Here is a 21,964-nt window from a genome sequence, read left to right on the forward strand (position 1 = left end):
CTACCATTATCTTATGATAAACAAACTTTTATTTTCTGTGAATTTCCCTTTTCAAACGAAAACTATTGAATGTGAAGAAAATGATTTAAAAGAGAAACCTGAAGGAAACCACACTGCAGTGACGTGTGGACGTTATGAGGGCAGATGCCTGGGTGCACAGTGCTGGGCTGAACCGGGCTCCGTCCTTGGTGCACAGGGAGGTTCGGTGCCTATAGGGCAGGGTCTGCCTATCAATGGAAACTGGGTCCAGGAGCACAGGCTGTCCTGGTGGTATTCTGTCTAAGTCCGTACACACATACACCCACCACAAGCAGCCCTGGGAGGCTTGGTCTGCTGCAGAAAGGATGTATTTATTTCCAGAATATTTTCCAATAACAAAAACTACTTCAAAATAAAGTAACATAATCAAAAAAAACAAAAACACCTACTACAATGTAACCAAGGTGCCATGTCCAGTGGGGTGGGGAGTGGGGTGCTCATGTGTTCATTCTGCACCTGGTTAACCGGCTCCGTTACTAATGGCATCCAGTCACAATGAGATTCAGTCCACAATGTGCCCAGTGTGAGCCATCTGTCAGTCATGGGAAGCTGGCTTGGGGATGTTACTGAGAACCCGGGAAACCTAGGGTTTTGTTTTCCATCCAGGAGGACTTGCCCTTCAGGGACCCAGGCCCAGGTGCTTCCTCAGGGGCCATGGCCACCTTCAGACACCATGTGGCGTTCGGCACAAGAAAGCAAAGCAAGCGAACGTGGACACATTCTGGCCATGCTGGAGCTTCTGGAGAGGATGGCATCCCAGCAGAGCGTGGTGTGACAGGCATGGGTCCATGGCCTGCCCCAGGGGACAGGCAGGCAGGAGCCAAGGGGCAGCATTACTGGAAGCCTGGACAACATGGGCTGAGAGGCCATCAGGGCACCTCCCTTAGCCCGTCCATTCACAAAGGTGCTGTGGCAATACCCACACAACATCCAGTTCCTCCATCTCAGAAGGAACTAGAAGAATTGAGAGGAGAAAAGAAGTGACGGTATTTAGATTTCAGTAAGGCACAGAGATTTGTCACATCTTGTTTCCTCCTGAAAGGCTGTTCTCCTGAGAAATGTGATCTGCTTCCACACACCCAGAAAATGGCCGTGTGGATCACAGCCTGAGTGGCTGGCCCAGCACTCACACCTCTAGACGGTGGTAACCCTGGGGCCATACACACACTGATGAGATGCACCTGTTTTCCTGTTTGCACGGTGGGGAAAGAAGCCCATGTCCCCACCAAAGGGTTCAGTCCCAGGTTCTGGATCTCAATGAACATCCTGCTGAGGTTCCCTGTACAGGAGCAACCAGCCCAGGCATTGGAGTTCTAACACATGGGAGAAGACAGCGTCTCTGGGGGAGAGCAACGGTGGATAGAAAGGCTGGAAGCAAGCTGGTCAATGGTCCTGAACAGCGGGTGAGGACCAGTGCAGAGAACTGGGACAGATGGACAGGGAAAAGCTGAGATCATGGCACCGCGGCAGTGAATTAGCCTCTGGCCGTCCCCGTGAGCCCCCCGGCTGCAGATGGATAAACTCAGGACAAAATGTTGAGCAACCAGCTGTACATCAAGTGTCCACATCACCAGCAGGGAAGAACCTCCCTCTTCCTGAGCACTGGGCGAGGGTGATGGCCCTGACAGGAGTGGGGTGACTTTGAGGAGCCCTTCTTAGCGTCCCCAGCACTGGCATGGAGGGCGGCCAGCCTCCTTCCAAAATCAGTCCTCTGAGACCCCAAGGGGAGAGGGTGTGGCTGCTGCAGTGGACATTATGTGACCAAAAGTTTTCAGGAGCAAGAGAGGCATCCTTCTGCGGCTGGCAGGGCCAGCCGACTTCTGGGCAGTGCTTCCAAGGACCTCTGCTCTTGGATGTGAGATGAGCTATGGGCACGGGGCCCTGAGAGCTGCTGGGGTCTGCCATCCCACCTGGAAAAGGTCCCGGTGGCCACCAACCCCTGCTGCCATCCTGGCTGGGGGAGGAGCCTACCTGCCACCTGGGAGGGACAGGGGACAGATGCTTAGGGCTCCACTGGACCCAGTGTGGATAGGGAGTGGATAGGGAGGAGGAGGAGGGCTGGTGGTGGCAGGCAAGCAACAAGACCAGTCAGCTCCCTCTAAGGCCACTGGCTACCACCGGCTGGATAGGTGGGTACAGTGGGGTACTCAGGCAGGCTATTCCCTGAGAAGTTGTTGAACTGGGCCTCCCGAGACAGTGGGTCCCGCCAAGTGCCGTTGTTCCATTCTGTCTGTGCCTTCTGGAAGCTTCCACCAGTTCCCCGGTAGATCCTGTGTACCTGCAGGGCAGAGGGTGGTAGCAGAGGACAAAGATCAGTACTTCAGTTAGTGATGTGGAGGCCGCTCACGTTTAAGGTTGTGTTTTTCTTAAAGGAAGTACAAAAGCCACAGAAAGGTCTGCGGAAACTTCAGAAAACATGTTGAATCTAAGACTGTGAACTCAGAAGACCCAGCTGTGAGCCACAGCCCCTGGTGCCTCTTGGTGCTGATCTGTTGCCCTGAGAGGCCCACAGCATGTCTGTCATGGAAAGAGGCTCATCCTGTCATGGATTTGGGGCTTTTCTCTTCCTGTGACTGCCCCTACCCAACACCCAGTGCTTGGAGGCGGCTCTGGGTACTCTTGGGCAGTGCTTGGAATGGAGAAATCCACAAGAAACTTGTATGACAATCATTTGATGGCCTCCTGACATGGGAGTGTCAGGCCCAGACAGTGACAGAGCCATCCCTGCTAGTAGTGATCTCCACAGCAGAGACCCCTGGGGACAGACCACTGACTCCCCACCAACCAGAAAGGCTGAGCTGACCTGCCCTGGAGCACGTGGGGTAAGCTGTTTTATTTCATTTTACTTTAACTACAAATTTGAATTTAACTACAAATGACAACACATAGCCAGTGTGGACAGATCAAGCAGTGTGGACCTGTGTGTGCTGGGGACACACCCAAAGGTAGGTGTAGTCAGTAGCAGCTGACACTGTGCCATTTCCCCAAGTCCTTTGTCCTTGGAAGGCCACTGTGGGCAGACAGGTGGGGTGTTGGCCTGAGCAGTTGAGGGTCCTGACTCAGAGAGACTTCCCTGCTGATGGAAATCATGTCACTTCCCGGACACTGTACTGTCTCTTGCTCCTGAAACAGGAATAAGACAAGTCCCCAGGGCCAGGAAGGTCAGGTGACAGGATGCATGGGAAGAAGCCAGACGTCTCAGGACCCAGAGGACTTACCTTCATGATCACAATGGCCATCATGGCGGCTGACATTGTGAACATGATGGCCGGAAACAGCATGACCACGGCAGCTCCAACACTGGTCTGAAAGAACCCGATCGCTGCCAGCCAACCACTGCAAGGGGTAAGAGAGAGTGTGGGCGCCAGCATATCTGCCGGACAAGGGACCACTACGCTTCCTATGTAAAGAGCTCTGAAAAAGGAAAAGGTGAACGACCTGCAGAGCAGTGGGAAATTCTCCCAAGGACGACGGAGGGGTCAATAAACTCACAAAATAATGCACAAACCCACCAATAAAGTCACACAAATTAGAACAAGTATCATTCTCCAACCGTCTATGGGCAAATGTCATGCGTACAGGAAATGGAGACACGAACACACTCTGTTAGTGGCAGTGTACACCCTTTCTGACGGGCATGGGCATTATCTGTAAAGACTGTTACCCCAACTGTTTTAATTCTAAGAATTTACAACAATTGTTTGGAATAATGAGAAACTGGGAGCACCCTACACAACCACTGGCTGGGAACAAGAATGTAAATTATGCTACAGCCCCACGACAGATCACTAAGGAGATGGTAAAAAGTAAGAGGGGAAAAGGAAGGTGAAGCTGAGCCGGCACAGCAAGATCTACGGCATAAGAACTTCACTGGCCGCATGAAAAGGAATGTTCATCTGTTTATACATGCTCCCCTGGGAAGGGAAGTCAAGACACACAGTATTTTTTAGAATATTTTTTTCTTAACAAGTAGTAAAACCACAGAGTTCAAAGATTAGGAAATTTGAAAGAATATACAATAAACAATCTCTCTCCTGCCAACCCCCGCCCCGCCCCCCCATCTCAGAGGGAACCAATGTGATCTGTTTGCTACGTATTCTTCCACAGAATGTTTATGAAAACATGCATGTGTATACTACAGGCACATGCAAACACAGTACCCGCTCCCGCTCTGTGATGGAGGAGGAACATTCTACATACACTGCTTTGCACTTAGAGGGGTGTGAGCAAAACTGGGCAATGGAGGGCTCAGGTGGGCACTGGGAGAAATGGACAGGCAGCTAAGGCGGGGCAGCTGGACCTTGTCCTATAGGGAAGGGGATCATCCTCGGGCTCCTGGAGGGGAGCAGGCACTGCCTCTGATGGGGATCTCCCACTAGATCTGGAGCCCTAGATCAGGAGGCTGAGTAGGTGGCGGTGGGGGCGGGGCCCAGTCTGAGGATCATGGTCTCTGAGGGTCAACATACCTACAGTTAGGACTGTAGAATGGGGAGCCTGCTCCAAGGCACTGCCTCCCAGACTCACCAAGGAGTGAGCTGGCAACTGCCAGCTTCCCAAAGAACAAGCTCATCTATGACCCAGAATGACATCCCTTGCAACAGCAGGTGATAAACTGGCCTCAATCAGCTACAAACAGCTGACAGAGTAAGCCTGCTATACCCCAACCATATCCAGAGAGGCCAAGACATGCAGCACGGGGAACAGGAGGATGGAGAGAGGCCTGGGCACAGAGGAAGGGACAGGGCGGAGAACAAGGGAGCCAGGGGTGCCAGGTGCTTCCCCAGAGCCACTCAGCTAGGGGCACAAGGGGCCAGAACTAGGGAGAACGGACAGAACAGGAGAAAAGACAGCAGGGGACAGAGCCTGCCAAATCTGTGGAAGAATCTGGCAGTTCCTCAGAAGGTTAAAATTAAAAGTTACCTTGCCACCTAGCAATGCCATTCCTGGGTATACACTCAAAAGAAAAACACACGTCCACACAAAAACACATAGGAATTTCTCAGCAGCGCTACTAACAATAGCAAAAAAAGTAAAAAACAACCTAAGTGTCCATCAGCTGATGAACGGATATACAAAGTGTGGTTCATCCACACAACAGAATATTATTCTGCCATGAAAAGGAGTGAAGCACTGACACTCACTACAATGTGGATGAACCTTGAACATGCTCAGTGAGAGAAGCCAGACACACAAGGCCACACAGTACGTGATTCCACTCATGTGAAAGTCCAGAACAGGCACATCCACAGGGACAAAAAATACATTAATAGTTGTTAGAGGAAGGGGGTGACTGTTGATGGGAACAGGGTTTCCTTTGAGGGGTGATGGAATATTCTAGAATTAGATAATGATTACATACATCCCTGTGAATGTATTAAAAACACTGATTTGTACACCTAAAGCAGGGTTGGGAAACCTTTTTTTCTGCCAAGGGCCATTTGGATATTATAACATCACTCATAGGCCATACAGAATTATTAACTTAAACATTAGCCTGCTATATTTTGGTCAAACATTTAATTAATCACCCCTAACGCCTTGGCAGGGCCAGACCAAATGATTTCACAGGCCTTATACAGCCCGTGGGCCAGACGTTCCCCATCCCTGACATTCGGTAAAGGGTGAATTTTTTGTCTGTGTGTGGAATGTGTCTCAATAAAGCAGTTACTCCAAAAACCCAAATGGGGGACAATGCACAGGACAGTCAAGCCCACAGATCAGGGAGAGGCAGAAAAAGACACCAACTCATAGAAACAGGCACCGCTCACCCGGGTCTGACGTGCACACTCTGCTAAAGCAACAATTAAACCATGCCACAGGAGCCCCTGGAGTGACTCGGTTGGTTGAGCGTCGTCCCCGTGCACCGCAGGGTTCCTGGCTCGGTTTCCAGTCAGGGCACATACCTGGTTGCGGGTTTGATCCCCAGTCAGGGAGTATACCGAAGGCAAATGATAAGTGTTTTTCTCTCACATTAATGTTTCTCTCTCCCTCTTTCTCTCTTTTCCTCTCTATAAAGATGTCCTTGGGTGAGAATTTTTTAAAAAGGGTTTTCATGGATACTGCTGCAGAAATGCAAATGGAGCCTGCAGTCTGGGTGGGGGCAAAGGTGTCAGGGAGATGGGTGGATGGCAGCACTCTATCCTGTCCCTGTACCTTCTGTAAACCTCGGGGTAGCAAGGTTAAAAGGCTATTTAAAAAGGAACAGGAGCCACTCAGCCGGCATGGCTCAGTGGTTGCGCATCGACCTATGAACCAGGAGGTCATGGTTCGATTCCCAGTCAGGGTACATGCCCAGGTTGTGGGCTCAATCCCCAGTGTGGGGCATGCGGGAGGCAGCCAATCGATGATTCTCTCTCATCATTGATGTTTCTATCTCTCTCTTCCTCTCCCTCCCATCATGGTCATATTTACATATGATATGTTCATATATTCTAAGTGTCCTTTTTTATAGATTCACAGGAATGTGTTTGCAGAGCAGACCAGTGTGTAGGGAGTGACAGGTCCACATGACACAGGACTGGCGGGAGTGGGTGACTGTCACAGGGGCCCTCTTGAGAGCATCACTTCTGCTTGGGGATGAGCTGAAAGTCTCCCCTGAAAACTGTCCTTCTGGTCCTTGCTCTCACCCCACCAGAAAGTCCCTCTACCCTGTTCAACCCTGGAGAAAAAAGATGCCTGAGCCCTAACCGATTTGGCTCAGCAGATAGAGCATCGAACTGTGGACTGAAGGGTCCCAGGTTCAATTCGAGTCAAGGGCATATGCCTGGGTTGTGGGCTCAATCCCCAGTGTGGAGCATGCAGGAGGCAGCCTATCAGTGATTCTCTCCCATCACTGATGATTCTCTCTCTCTCCCTCTCCTTTTCTCTCTGAAATCAATCAAATATATTAAGAAAAAAAAAAAAGATGCCCAAGTGCCCTGGCTGGTGTGCTCAATGGTTAGAGCATCCGTCCATACACTGAAAGGTCAAGGGTTCATTTTCCAATCAAGAGCATGTACCTGGCCCTAACCGGTTTGGCTCAGTGGATAGAGCGTCAGCCTGCGGACTGAAGAGTCCCAGGTTCGATTCCGGTCAAGGGCATGTACCTTGGTTGCGGGCACATCCCCAGTAGGAGGTGTGCAGGAGGCAGCTGATCGATGTTTCTCTCATCAATGTTCCTAACTCTCTATCTCTCTCCCTTCCTCTTTGTAAAAAATCAATAAAATATATTTTTAAAAAAGAAAAGAAAAAAAAAAGAGCATGTACCTGTACCTGGGTAGCAGGTTAGATCCCTGCCCCTGGCAGGGTGTGTGCAGGAGGCAACCTATCGATGTTTCTCTCCCTCTCCCCCTCTCTCTCTCTCTCTCTCTCGCTATTTCTGTTTCTACCCCACTTCTACTCTCTCTAAAAATCAGTGGGAAAAAATGTCCTCATCTGAGGATTAACAAAACAACAACAAGATGCCCGTGCATGCCTGTAGTGCAAACCAGATGGTGGGGGGACATTTGGGAATTGAACTCTGGGGGCTCCTCTCCCCAACAGGGGAGCTGCTGGCCCTAAAATACCTCTGCAACTACATCATTCGCACTGAGCACCTGTTCTCCTCCTGGAGTCTGGAATCTTGTACCTGCCAGGCAGAGCGGGGTCCACATGACCAACCCCAACGAGAGCACTAGGTACTGCACCTTCTGCACATTGTCACATTTCATTTTGGGGTAATTAAGTGTATTCTATGGGACCCCACCAGGAGAGGACTCTGGAAGCTTGCATCTGATCCCCCCTCAACTTGTCCTACACACCTATTCCCTCAGCTCATTTTGCTGTCCTGTTTCTGTATGAACCACAGCCAAGAGCACAACCATCTGCGGAGTCCTGCGGTCCTCTCTGAGAATCACTGCACCTGAAAGACTGAGATAGCACCTTACCGGTCCTCCCAGGTCTGGGAGGACCAAGAAGAAAGCGCATGTCATCACCAACAGGAAGAGCAACAACAGGAAGATGTAGGGACATGCATTCTAGAAATGATCTCAGGAGAAAAGCAGATGATTTTGAGACTCTACAGAGAAGGGCAGAAGAGACAGCAGGAAATGGACAGTAAGGAAGGAGCTGAGAGGCGGGGTCTGAAGAGGCCGTGAAAACTCACATGAGCCTCAAGAAACAAACAAGACTGTATGACTTCTCACTGTAGAGGACGGGCCACGGTGGCTTTCCCAGTGTACACAGGGAACGACAGGGAGGAAAACCACAGAAATGATGGCAATAGGCATCCCAAAACAAGACCCAGGCCTAGCCGGTTTGGCTCAGTGGATAGAGCATCAGTCTGCAGACTAAAGGGTCCCTGGTTCGATTCCAGTCAAGGGCACGTGCCCGGGTTTCGGACTCGATCCCCAGTGGGGGGCGTGCAGGAGGCAGTGGATTGATTGATTCTCTCTCATCATTGATGTTTCTATCTCTCTCTTCCTCTCCCTTCCTCTCTGAAATCAATAAGAATATATTATATATTTTTTAAAAGACCCAGAAAAAGTGGAGCAAGAGGACTCGAGGACATGACATAAGAAAATGTCCCTCCCCTGACCGGTTTGGCTCAGTGGATAGAGTGTCAGCCTGCGGACTGAAGAGTCCTAGGTTTGATTCCGGTCAAGGGCATGCATCTTGGTTGTAGGCACATCCCCAGTAGGGGGTGTGCAGGAGGCAGCTGATCGATGTTTCTCTCTCATAGATGTTTCAAACTCTCTATCCCTCTCCCTTCCTCTCCGTAAAAAATAAATAAAATGTATTTTTTTTTTAAAAGAAAGAAAATATTCCTGAATCGGGAGCTCTAACTACAGATAGAATGAGCTCCTGTCATTCGGAAAATAATCAACCAAAAGGCCAAACACATCAGGGCACTCCCAGGCAGTTCTCGTGTGAAGAGAGCCACCCCAAATGCCTCTAACCCAACACTGGACACCAAAGACACCACCTGTGGCTGGTAACAGCCCCGATATCCTGGTCCCAGTAACTCTCGACACGTCTGTCATCTCATGTGGTAAAGGGACTTAGCAGGTAGGATGAAGTTAAGGGCATGAAATGGGGATGACCCTGGATTACCCAGGGGGCTCAGTGTCATCACAGGGTCCTCACATGAGGGAGGCAGAAAGGACAGAAATTTGGGAGAGGCTGCACTGCTGGCTGTGAAGATGGAGGAAGGGGCCATGAGCCAGAGATGTAGCACCCTCGAAGCTGGAAAAGGCAGGAACTGATTCTCCCCTGGAGCCTCCGAAAGGACCAGCCCCACCCACACCTGGGTTTAGCACATGAGACCCATGTTGGACTCCCCCAAACTGGAAATGAGAAGTTTGTTGCATTTTAAGTCACTAAGTTGGAAGTAACTTGTTACAGCAGCCATGGAAATGTCATCTAATACTCTAAAATCAAGCAAACAGAAGGCTGGATCTCTCTCTAGATCAGCGGTTCTCAGCCTGTGAGTCGAGACCCCTTTGGCGGTCGAACGATCCTTTCACAGGGGTTGCCTAAGACCATCCTGCATATCAGATATTTACATTATGATTCATAACAGTAGCCACATTACAGTTATGAAGTAGCAACGAAAATAATTTTATGGTTGGGTCACAACATGAGGAACTGTATTTAAAGGGCCAGAAGGTTGAGAACCACTGCTCTAGAGGGTGGGCTCACAGGTTGCTGTTCTCCAAACTTTCCTCCTGGGACACACTGCTGGCCCATGCCTACCGGTCTCTTCCTTGTGGCCAGCGTGGCTGGTAATCAAGCATTCACAGGCACTGGGTACCAATGTGGAGCAGACACCTGCCCCTCAACCTGGCACCTCCTTGGAGCACTTACAAAAGCAGGAAGTAAATGTCTGTCTCCATCAGCCGTCAGAAGTTGGGGTCTATGTTACAGTCTCAGCCCGCACGGACTGACACAGGTATTCACGCACATGTCTATAGTTAACACCCACCAAGGCGGCCACGTTCACTGACTTACCAAGCACCCCATCCTGAGAAGCCGACAGCCTGGAAGACGGTCAAGACAAACTGGGCTCCGAAGATAAAGAAAAATGCCATGAAATTGAAGGAACTGTCGGCCCTGGAGAGCGAGAGGAATGACCATTATGGCTGCCCCAGCCTCTCAGTGACAACAACCCAGAGGAGAATGTGAGGCAGAGACAGCAACACAGAAATACTCTCCCTTCTTCAGGTACGACCTGCATGAATTACTGCACGCATGCTCACACAAGTCTCTGACCATGAGGGGCCTAAACACTGCCCCTCTGAGAAGATGCTGCACTGATGGGTTCCTTACTGGAAAGGTGTATAACAGTGATGGCGAACCTATGACACGCGAACTCATTTTTTTTTGGTTGATTTTTCTTTGTTAAATGGCTTTTAAATATATAAAATAAATATCAAAAATATAAGTCTTTGTTTTACTATGGTTGCAAATATCAAAAAATTTCTATATGTGACACGGCACCAGAGTTAAGTCAGGGTTTTTCAAAATGCTGACACGCCGAGCTCAAAAGGTTCGCCATCACTGGTATAAGAACTCTTACCTCCTAAGGATGGGATTTCGGGACCATCCAGGAGCAATACACCTGACTAGCAGGGGGCTGGCTGGGGGCCAATGTTCATAGAAGCAGGTTATGTCCAAAGGGGCTGGGGAGGGGATAGGGGTGACTGCTAAGGGGGATGGGGCTTCTGAAGCAGTGAAAATGTTCTGGAATTGGATGTGATGAGTGTACAACCTTGTGCAGACTCTAGAAACACTCAAATATTAGGTAAGTAAGTTGTATGGAATGTGAAATATAACTCAATAGAGTTATTAAAAGACAACACAACAGGCATCTGTGGGTTGTAGTGCGCAGACCCCGATACAAGCTGTCATCCAAATTGGACAAGAGAAAGGGAGGGTTACTAGCACCTGGGTTAGGGTGACAGGTGCAGAGCAGGCACAGGTTCCACGTGCAGGAATCAGCATGGAGATGTGCACACACAGTTGGGGGCATCCTGGCTACTCACTTTTGAACCCACTGCCAGCACAGTCACCCCAAGGCCCCATGAGGGCATGGCCAGGCCCCCACTTACCGGAAGGCCTTGTAAGCCGGCTGGAACCAGCACACATAGCTACAAGGGGAGAAGAGCAGTAGCCAGGCCAGGGCCAGGCCAAAGTTGGCTCCTGAGCCACCTCCGATCCACCAGGCCAGGCAGGCGACGAGGTTGACTGCCAGTGTGATGCAGTAGACTGGACAGGGGAGACAAGGAGGCTTCAGCCGGGGTTTGGGGGTTAGGGCACAAGCACCTCCACCCCACTACACAGGGACCAAAGGCCAGAGAAGGCTCAGGGAGACAAAGGTTCCTGCCCAGCAGCCCACCTGTTCTGTCCATCACACCATGCCGCCTCCGGGACAGAATTTTATCAGAAAGGAGAGTTACTACAAAAACCTCAAGCTCTCCCAGCCCGAGGATGGGGCAGCTTCATGACCTGGGCCTGGCCTGGGTCTCTGCAGTGGTGTGGGGAGCCCCCCACCCCCACCCCCCAGCCAACCCCACTGCTCACACAGCCACAGCCGGTAGATCCTCTTCACTAGGACCTGATGCTCAATGGGGATCTCGTCGGAGAAGTTCTGGTAGAAACAAGGCTTCAGAGGGATGAACTTGGGCAGCGGCGGGAAGTTGTTCTCCTTTTCTATGGGGACACAGAACACCGTGGGACTAAGCCATGCTGGGGGCAGCACAGTAAAGGCCCCAAAGATGTCCCTGTCCTGTTCTTGGGACCTGTAGACATGTTGCCTCACACGGCAGAGGGACTTTGCAGATGGATTAAATCAAAGCCCCTAGGATGGGTACGACCCCGGATTCGGGGGGGGGGGGGCAGTGTCCTTACAGGGTCCTCTTAAGAGGGAGGCAGGAGGGTCAGAGGCAGAGATGGAAGAGGCTGAGCTGCTGGCTGTGAAGATGGAGGAGGGGCCACAGCCTGGGATGTGGTGCCTCTAAGAAACTGGAAAAGGCTGGAAACGGAAGGACTAGCCCTGCCCACACCTGGGTTTAGCCACATGAGTTAGTCTGTTAGACTCCTGGTAAATCCTGTGTGACTTCTTAGAACCGTCACAGGACACTCACACAGGCTCACAGGCAGAACCCAGATACTGTTAACACCTGTCGCCAGGGAAGGTTCTGGCTCTTGGAATTTGTGAGCATCCTATAACAAACAGCCACACACTGGGGGTTTAAGACAACAGATTTTTCCTCTTATAATATGGAAGCCAGAGGTCAGAGATCAAGGTGTCCCAGGTCCACGCTCCCTCGAAAGGCTCCAGGGAAGGGTCCTTCCAGCCTCTATCAGCTTCTGGGGGCTCTAGGGATCCTTGGATTGTGGCCACATCACCCCAGTGTCTGCCTCCATGGTCACAAGGCGACCTCCTGTGTTAGTGTTCAAATTTCCCTTTTCTTATAAGGACACCTGTCCTTGCATTAGGACCACCTTACCACAGTGTGATCCATTTTAACTAACAGACTTGCAAAGACCCTCTTTCCAAATGAGATAGGTTCCAATCCCAGGTACCAGGGGTCAGGACCTGAACATGTCTTTTTGGAGACATGACTTGACCAACAGCATGGTAAAGTCAGTGCTGCCCTGTTGCCTCTCTGTGTCCTTCCACTTCACCCCACTGCCACTGGGCATGCTTCCTGAGTACCTGCCAGGTAACAAAAGACAACACACACGGAGCCCTGTCCTCGGGCTCCATCCCAACAGGGGGCCAACAATCACTGTGACAGGTGGGTATCTAGGTGGAGAGCTGAGACATGCTGGGTGCTGTAAAGAGGAACCACCAGAGCAGGTGGGGGCTAGCAGGGCAGTGCTAGGGGTGTCCGCTTTGACCTAAAAGCAGGGTCAGGGTGGCTTTATTACAGGGTGGCATTTGAACAAAGACTCAAGAAAGTGAAGAAGGGAGTTCAGCGGATTCTGGGGGAGGATGCTGCCAGTGCAGGGCCCTGAGGTGAGGTCCTACCTGTCTTGGAGCAGTAAGATCAGAGGCTGGAGGAAGGAGAAGGTTGGAGTAGCCACACCTTGTTGGCCACTGAAAAGCCTCAGACATTTACCAAGTAACACAGAAGCCAGAAGGGTCCTGACCTGCCTGACTCTCTAGGACAGTGGTCGGCAAACTCATTAGTCAACAGAGCCAAATATCAACAGTACAACGATTGAAATTTCTTTTGAGAGCCAAATTTTTTAAACTTAAACTATATAGGTAGGTACATTGTTATTAACTTAATTAGGGTACTCCTAAGCTGGCCTTTGCTAAAAACGTCCTCAATCTGATTGAGGTACATTCGCTGAGGTCGACCCCTTCCAACTCTCCCATCCACACTCGTCTTGTATACTTGTTTCGTCTATCTCCTTTCGTTCATCCTCTCTATATGTCCAAACCATCTCAACATACCTTTCTCAATCCTCGACACTACATCTTCTTTCACTCCACAACGTTCCCTAAAATTAACTTAATAAACTTTACTTAAAGTTTTAAGTCAACTTCACACCGTACATGCGCGACCGCACGTGGTATTTTGTGGAAGAGCCACACTCAAGGGGCCAAAGAGCCGCATGTGGCTCGCGAGCCGCGGTTTGCCGACCACTGCTCTAGGAGACCATGAGAGGCAGGGTTTCCAGCCTTCCGCCCTTCCAGTGAGCCCACCCAGAGGGATCTCCCCAGCTCTGGTCACTAACCTCACTCATAGTGCCCGACCAAGCCCTGTGGCCATGCACCCAAGGCCCCAACAGTCCCCACCCAGCTATCCATTCCCTAGTCCCTTGGCTCCCAGGACAAGGCAGGGCACCCCTTTCCCTGCCTGACTGACATCCAACCCCCAAAGCAAGAACAGGGTGTTTGCAACAGTCAGTCCCACCAGCACGTGCTGTGACAGGAAGGAGGCAGAAAACTGGCTGAATCTTGAGGCTCCTTGAAACCCTGTTTTCTTGGCTAAACATTTTGCGCTGACTTGGAATCCATGGGCCTGGGTTCAAATCCCAGTTCTGCCACCAGCAGGGTGACCATGGGCCACCAAACTTCAGTGTACGCTCTGCCTCTGTTTTCAAGCAGGACGAGGCAGGCCACCCTGGGGGCTCACGAGGAAATGAGGGCGTCATCTTATGTGTATAGGCATGAACCCAGGTGACAAACCTCAGTGCCCACCTGTGGTGTCAGTAAAACGAGCCCCAGGCAGAAGGCCTGGCCACGCTGAACACCAGCTGACAACCCATGTGGAAACTGAACGCTATAAAAATAAAGTTTTTAAAGAAAGCAGCAGCAACCCTGGCCGGGTGGCTCAATTGGTTGGAGCGTCATCGCATATACCAAAAGGTTTCAGGTTCCACTCCCGGTCAGAGCACACACCTCGATTGTGGATTCAATCCCCGGTTGGGGTATGTATGGGAGGCAATCAATCAATGTTTCTCTTCTCTCTCTCTAATCAATTTTTAAAAAGAAAGAAAAGAAACTGTGCCTTCCTGTGATCCCCTCAGTGCCGGGAGGCGACTCCAACAGCCATCATGGGAGGAGGAACGTGAGGTGGGCGCCTACAGTGGTCCTAAAGGGTCTGGCCACCCGAGGGCACTTGCCCGAGGAACTGAGACACAAACCCCAGGGCGCCCAGGAAAGACTCACCTGGCATTTCCAATGTGATGGCCTGATGAGGCTGAAGCCTGCAGCCACCTGGAGGGGAAACAGCAACAGTCACCTTGGCTGCCAGGTGACCCTGACACCAGCGGTAGCCTGTGCAACTGCGGTGGCTAGAGTTCTAACCTCCAGGCTATCCACAGGGGTGTCTGGGCTCTTGCCCGGAAGGCCACCCCAAACATGTGACCAAATGTGTCATCACTTCACCTCTGGGCAGCATCTGCGATGGTGGGAGGGGAAGGGTTAGACTGCAGCCCCTGCCATCCACAGGCCAGCCTGGAGCCAGGACATTCCTGGGATCCCAGTGACCACGCCTACTGCCCTCCTGCCACCTCATCCTCCCCACCTTTTATCCACAGATAGCTCCGAGTGCCTCATTATGGCTGCAGTGCCCCACTGCCAAATCACCAAGACTGGGTTCACACAATCTGGTCTGTAGCTTTTGCCCCATGAGCCTTGCAAAACTGAGGACCCCACTGCAACCCAAGTGAAGCTCCAGGGGACCCTTGGCACCAGAGGGGGCCAGGAGCCATGCTTGAGGCTAAGCGCCAGGAATATTCCTCACCTAGTCCAGGCAAGAAGGTTCCAGTGATACTGAGTTCCATAGGGCCCATCCCTCAGTTTAGCGATATTCCCCTGAGACCCTCTGTCATGCCCTGGCTGGCTCTCCCTGCAGGCAGGCAGGCTCTCCCTGCAGGCAGGCAGGCTCATGCCCCACCCACGTCTGGCCACTGCACTGGCTCGCAGGTGGAGCCCCCGCCTGCCCTGCCCCCACAAGATGGGAGCGTCCCCAGGAGCCTGAGCATCGCTTGGGACAGGGATGTCCTGGAATCCCTGAAGTGCCTTTGTGGTTGGACAGTGCATGGTTGCTGGATGGACACACAGCCTGCTCCAAGTCCCAAACAAACAACTTGGTTCTAGTGCTGACTGCTCTGTGGCAGTCGGCCTTTGGGGACTCCTCTGGCCACTTGAGATGGAGGGGAAATGGGACAGCCTGAAGGAGCCTTTCCATCAGCTGAGTCCAGACACACCCTAGCCAGCAACACCCTTCAACTCGGGCAGAGCTCTGGTCACATTTGATTCAGAAGCTCCCCTCCAGCTGTGTACACCCAGGCCGTCGATGGAGGCAGCCCCACAATTGTCAACAGACACCAACCTGGCTTAAGGGTTGAGTTTATTTTCATGGGTCAGACTTGAGATAAAGGGGATACAATCCCAGTAGACCCGTGGACGCAGGGTGAAGGCGGCAGAAGGAGGGAAGCCTGAGTGCCCAGCGATGAGGCCCGGCTGGGCCCCATTATGCTCCAGCCCCGGGAAAAGCTTGGTCTAGCAGAAATGCAGCACCACACACCAATGAAGATAGTGTAGGCACAGGTTCCGCGGCTGGGAGGCACGTCCCTGAAATCCACAGACAGGATCGCAGCCCTTAGACAATGAGGGAGCCAGGGCCCAAGTGGATCTGTGAAGAGGCTGAGGCTGGCAGAGCAGAGAACAGTCTGGAGCCAGCAAGCTTGGCACCTACGTGTCGGGGTCCAGCTGGCGGCACTGGGCCTCCAGCACACCCCGGAACACCTGGAAACGGTGGTTGAGGTCAGGTCGCGCATGGATGCGGAAGCGGGTGCCCAGGGCACCATCAGGAGAGGGTGCCCCATAGAAGACACGCTGCACACGGGAGTGCACCAGGGCCATGGCGCACATGGCACAGGGCTCGCGGGTAATGTAGAGGTCGTAGCCGGTGCACACATAGGGGAGGCCATTATCATCCATGTCCATGTCCTTATCCAGTGTGTGCATAGAGATGGCCTGGACATCCTGGGAGGCTGAGGCTGGGGTGAAGGAACAAGCCGGGTGGGGCCTGAGGTCATAGGTGCCTTGACCCTGGCCCTGGGCCACCAAGTCAATGCACACCATGGTGGCATGCAGCAGGGGGTTGGCTGAGCTGCTACAGTCATGGCCCGTGGCCAGTACCTGGCCTGAGGCCGGGTCCACTACCACAGCCCCCACAGCCCTCAGGCCCCTGGTAGCCGCCTGTTGCGCCACCCGTATAGCCCGCTCCATGTGGCCCTGCATCTCAGCCTGCTCCTGTGCTGAGAAAAGTTGCCCGGCCAGGGCACGGGTCACGTGCTTGTCCTCATGGAAGGATGTGGGCCAATGGGCACGCGCCTCCTCAAACTGGCCCCTGGTCAGGGGTGGCCAGGCAGGCACAGGCACCAGGAAGGGCTGTCCCAGGCCTCGGGGATCCACTGCCGGATGTGGGAGGAGCTCAGCCAGCGATCGAGTGCCTGCAGCGGGCCCTGCCAGGCACAGCAGCATCTCCAGCACGTGTGGACGGCCAGCATCAGGGCTCGGGCGAACCCTTTTAAGGTGAGGCTGTGCAGGCAGTGGGTGGACGGCTGACACCTCCTTGAGGAGACGTGAAGTCTGGCGCTTGTCGAGGATGGGTGCGGCGTAGGCCAGCACCAGCTCCACATCCCTGGACTGCTGCTCGGACAGAACAGGAAGGGCTTGCCACAGCGCAGGCTCTCGATTTGGGCTCTTGGCCTTCTTATCCTCACACTGCTCCGTGCAGCCCAGGGGATCCATCCTTGGCAGGGCTCCGACTGTGGGAGACAGAGATTGGAGCAGAGCATCATCTGTCAGCCACGGGAGGCCTGGGTGAGCCGAGGAGTCCATCCTAGGAGTGTGCTGAATCTGAGGGCTCATCCGAGAGCCCCAGCCCAAGTAAAATGCATCACTGGTCATGTTCTCAGTCATGTACCAACTCTTGATTTGCAAAGTTTAAACCGCCATTGACTTTTTATTTTTTGCTTTTTCTTTGAGATGTGCTGTGAGCAAAAATGCACACTAGATCTTGGAAACTTAATACAAAGAAGAACATAAACCAGGGGTGGGCAAACTTTTTGACTCGAGGGCCACAATGGGTTCTTAAACTGGACTGGAGGGCCGGAACAAAAGCATGGATGGAGTGTTTGTGTGAACTAATATATATTCAAAGTAAACATCATTACATAAAAGGGTACGGTCTTTTTTTTTTTTTAGTTTTATTCATTTCAAACGGGCCAGATCCGGCCCGCGGGCCGTAGTTTGCCCACGGCTGACATAAACTATCTCATGAATTGTTTTTATATTGACTAAGTGTTGAAGTGATGACACTACATGTTTTAGGTTAATTAAACAGTATTAAAATTAACTGCACCTGTTACTTTGTACTTTCTAAAAACATGGTTTCTAAAAAACTTAACATTATGTATGAGCTTCTTATTCCTATTGGTCAGGGCTGCCTTGGCGAATGTTAGAGATAAATCACAGATAACCTCAACTGGATTCAGGAGGAGCTCAGATGCAGCTGCCCGGCCAGAACACACTGCCCAGCCGGGGACTTGGAGTAGGCCAGCCCCTCCTTCCTCTTCCCTGTGGACAAGCAAGTGTTGAAATCATTTTACAACAGTCGGCTTTTACTGCTCATGACATGCCCTGCGGCTTACTCCTAAGCTTCATGTGCCCTCATTTATTTATCAGCCAGGCCCTTCAGGGAGCACGTAAGATCCTGACCCACCACAATGTGTCCTAGGCTCACAATACTGGTTTGACAAACATACTGAACTAGGGTGCCAGCGGCAGCCACGAAAAGTGGAACTCATGAAGGGTGACCCTCATGTGCCCACAATGCCTGTGCTGGGCAGCGCCCACAGTAGAGTCCCTAATGCCAACTCTGAAATCTGCTCCGAGCACACACCATGCCCAGGATCCCACGCCCCACACAGCCTTCCCTGGACCACAAAAGTTCTCACTGTCTGTACGGCAAACACAGTCTGACTTGTCCTTCTAAAAGTGCAACCTCTGTCTAACCAAAACAAAACAAACAACAAATAATGGAGGCTGCCTTTGGGACACGTCTGGCTGGGCCCTAGAGAGGACGGATAAATATCACAGGATGACCACCATCTGACCCAGCAACTTCCCTCCACTCCTAGGCATGAGCCCAGAAAAACTGAAAACCCACATCCACACAGAAACCTGTACACACGTGTTCACAGCAGCAGGATTCACAACAGCCAAAAGGTGGATGCAATGGGTGTCCACCAACCGATGATAAACACAATGTGGCCCGTGAATACACTGGAATATTACTCAGCCATGAAAAGGAATGAGGCACTGACACTCATCACAGGGCAGAAGGACCTTGAACACAAAAGGCCACACAGTGTGTGATTCCATTTATGTAAGATGTTCAGAACAAACAAATCCACAGAGACAGGAAGTAGATTCCTGACTACCAGGGGCTGGGGGAGGTAGGTGAGGGTGACTGCTAATGCGGACAGGTTTCTTTTTGGGGTGATGGAATTGTCTGGAGTTAGATAGTGATGACATTTCCACAACCCTGTGACTATACTAAAAACCACTAAAATGTACACTTTAAATGAGTGGACTACACGGTATGTGAACTGTATCTCAATAAAACTGCTATGAGAGAAAATGGGGAGAGGAAAGGATACCTGGCAAGTCACTAGGTCAGCAGACGCCAAACAAGGCCCAGCATGTCGGAAGACAGTTGCCTTTAGGTAATACCATGTCCATGTCCTCACGCTTTCACCAATGGGCTCCCCTACTCCTCCCAACGACCTGGTAGGGAGAATGTGGGACTGTCCCCTTTCTACAGGACAAGACCAGGCTCCCTGAGTGGAGGCTCTTGACCAGGGCACACAGCTGCTGCTCACCAGCTCACCGACTGCTTTCCGAGTCCCTCTGCAAGACAGAGGTCCTGAGCCCATTCTACAGATGAGAAATAAACAGGTTCCACAGAGAGAACCCCAGTCCCCATCCCAAAAGCCCTGCGGAGAATGCCAGTCCGCCTACAAACAGAAACTGCTCATTTTTGCTTAAACACATCCAAGGATCTTAAGTACGGCACCCCGACTCCCCCTACAGCCCTCCCCCACGAGGTCCTGCCCAGCTCAGTCCCTTCCCTGGGTGCGTCCATCTCCTCTGCCTGCAGCAATAGTTGCCTCCTAAAACCGTCTGTGCTCTGGTCTCCAGGGGGAGGCAGACAACCTGGTCACACTTATGGTAGTGGTGCCTCTGCCCCGGGTGCCAACTGCCCAGGGCCAGAAGCGCTCAACTGCACTGGCAGATCCTGGAGGGTCTAGTGCAGGGGTCCTCAAACTACGGCCCGCGGGCCACATGCAAATACAAATATTGTATTTGTTCCCGTTTTGTTTTTTTACTTCAAAATAAGATATGTGCAGTGTGCATAGGAATTTGTTCATAGTTTTTTTTTAAACTATAGTCCGGCCCTCCAATGGTCTGAGGGACAGTGAACTGGCCCCCTGTTTAAAAAGTTTGAGGACCCCTGGCCTAGTGGACCAGGGAGATGGATCCCTAACTGCAAGGCCCCTCAGCAGCTTAGGACTACCTGCTGCCCCAAGGCACCAAACTGGAAAAGAGGTGTGTGCCGAATTCCTGGGAACACTGGGCAGGAGCGTGCTGGGGGGGAGGAGGGCCGTGGCCCTGGGGTCCCAGGATGCGTGGACTCTGGTGTTAGGAGGGACTTGGTAAATGGTGCTTCTTCAGTGAGCTGAGTCAGGCTCTGCAGGTGACAATGTAAATCTCAAACAAGAGGCCTTTTTTTACCCTTGGATTAGGAAGGCCAGAGCCTGCAGCTGGCTGTGCCCTGACCAGACTGCCTGACTCACCCCCACTGCAGCTTTCCCCTCGGTGAAATGGGAATCCATCACCACCACGCAGGGGGGCAGGGGCAGAATTGTCCTGGACTGATAAACAATCCCACAGCCCCTCGAGGGCCCTGTGCCCTGTCTGTGGCAGCAGGAGGGCTCTTCAGAGGAGGGCCTGGAAGCCAGGCAAGGAGGGTAGGGAGACCTGAGCAGAAGGAACAGCCAGTGCTGGAGCCTCAGAGGCACCCACAGTTCCTAACGCAGTTTCGAGGTCCTGGCTCTACAGAGGAGAGGGCCGAAATCTGCATTTCTAACAAACTCCCCAATGGAGTGCAGTCGCCAGACAACACGTAGGATACCGTTAAATTCGAATTCTAGATGAAGGGGAGAATTTTTTAGCATAAGTACGTCTCATGCAATCTTTGGGACATACTAAAAAAAATTATTCGTTAGTGAAATTAGAATTTAATGGGGCGCCCTGAGCGTCTGCTAGACCTGGCACCCTACAAGTGGGCCTTCTGTGCAATAAGAGTTGGAGAACCTTGGGCTTGTGGGGTTTGGGAGAGTCCTCTTACCCCGCGGTCGGGGTAAGAAAAGGCCCTGAGAACTCACACTTCCTATAAGAGCAGAAGGACCACCAGTGTTTGGCATGTATGTCAAGATTAGGGACCTGAGCCCAAAGCGCACAAGAGGCAGGTCAACTCGCAGCCTGGTGGCAGGGGCAGGCCCTGATGATCCGGGGGCAGGGCGCGCCGGAAACAGCTGGACACACGGGGTCTGATCACCACGCTTCAGGGGCGCACGCAAGCGCAGAAGGAGGATGGGCGCCAGGAGCCGGGTCGTCCTGTGCGCACGCGCACACGCGACGCTCCCCGGTCCGCCCGAGGCGCGCGTGAGCCCGGCGCGGTCGCCCCCTCGCCCCAGCGCGGCCGGCGTCCCCCTAAGCCAAGTCCCCCGCGGCGGCTCTCGCCCCACCTCCGCGGGAGCCTGGGACACGACAGCCGAGACCCGGAGGCCGCGCGCTTACCTAAGGAGACGGACGCTAGCGCTGCGCTTCACCAAGCGTTAGCAACTGGCTCGCCCGCTCCGCCTCCGCCAGGCGACGCGGGGCACGACGGGAGCGTAGTTCCAGGGGAGGGGTTGGCGCCAGGGGGCGGTGGAGCCGGGACTACAATCCCCACAGGGCCGGCCGCGGCCGCCTGGCTCCGCCCCTATGTGGGGTTGCTGGTCTCGTGACCCGCGGGAGCGCCCAGCGTGCTTTTCGTTGTGGGTTCGAGACCCTACGGGGCGTGGGGGGGAGGGGGGTGCGGGAAGTCGGCATTTTGGAAGATCAGCAGAGTAAGGAAACGGAGTCAGAGGGGCACCCGACCCCCGCTGCAGTCACTCACAGAGCTCAGTTCCGGAGAGGCTGCCCCACTGGATGGAATTACCTTCCCATTCTGGGCTGAGGCCCTGGCCAACTCCGGGCCTCAGTTTTCCCATCTGTACAGTAGGCGAAGAGGACCTCTTGACTTTCCTGGACAAAACATGCTCATTTTATGAGCAAATCTAGTTATTCATTTTAGTTAAACAGGTTTAAACCAGTGATTTTTCAACC

General features: G+C 52.5%; 2 protein-coding genes across 4 annotated transcripts; both read right to left on the bottom strand.

The window, feature by feature from the left end:
- Positions 1–329: 329 nt before the first annotated feature.
- Positions 330–21,523, bottom strand: SCAMP4 (secretory carrier membrane protein 4). 3 transcript variants are annotated; one of them, XM_023764660.1, is made up of 8 exons: positions 21,395–21,470; positions 14,822–14,915; positions 14,684–14,731; positions 11,578–11,706; positions 11,106–11,262; positions 10,006–10,107; positions 3,258–3,375; positions 330–2,317 (listed from the first exon to the last, which is right to left on the bottom strand). In XM_023764660.1, exons 3-8 carry the CDS (start codon positions 14,688–14,690, stop codon positions 2,138–2,140), a joined length of 693 nt encoding a protein of 230 aa, XP_023620428.1. In that variant the 5' UTR covers positions 14,691–14,731; positions 14,822–14,915; positions 21,395–21,470; the 3' UTR covers positions 330–2,137. The 3 variants fall into 3 exon arrangements, with proteins under 3 accessions (XP_023620428.1, XP_006101232.1, XP_023620429.1); XM_006101170.3 differs by lacking the exon at positions 14,822–14,915 and having other exon boundaries at positions 21,395–21,523; XM_023764661.1 differs by lacking the exons at positions 10,006–10,107; positions 14,822–14,915 and having other exon boundaries at positions 21,395–21,523.
- ADAT3 (adenosine deaminase, tRNA specific 3) lies at positions 15,853–21,476 on the bottom strand. The gene is made up of 2 exons (XM_014466538.2): positions 21,395–21,476; positions 15,853–17,295 (listed from the first exon to the last, which is right to left on the bottom strand). Exon 2 carries the CDS (start codon positions 17,276–17,278, stop codon positions 16,214–16,216), a length of 1,065 nt encoding a protein of 354 aa, XP_014322024.2. The 5' UTR covers positions 17,279–17,295; positions 21,395–21,476; the 3' UTR covers positions 15,853–16,213.
- Positions 21,524–21,964: the final 441 nt, after the last annotated feature.

This window comes from Myotis lucifugus, unplaced genomic scaffold (assembly GCF_000147115.1).
Source record: "Myotis lucifugus unplaced genomic scaffold, Myoluc2.0 scaffold_342, whole genome shotgun sequence".
In the NCBI taxonomy this organism is placed as follows: domain Eukaryota; kingdom Metazoa; phylum Chordata; class Mammalia; order Chiroptera; family Vespertilionidae; genus Myotis; species Myotis lucifugus.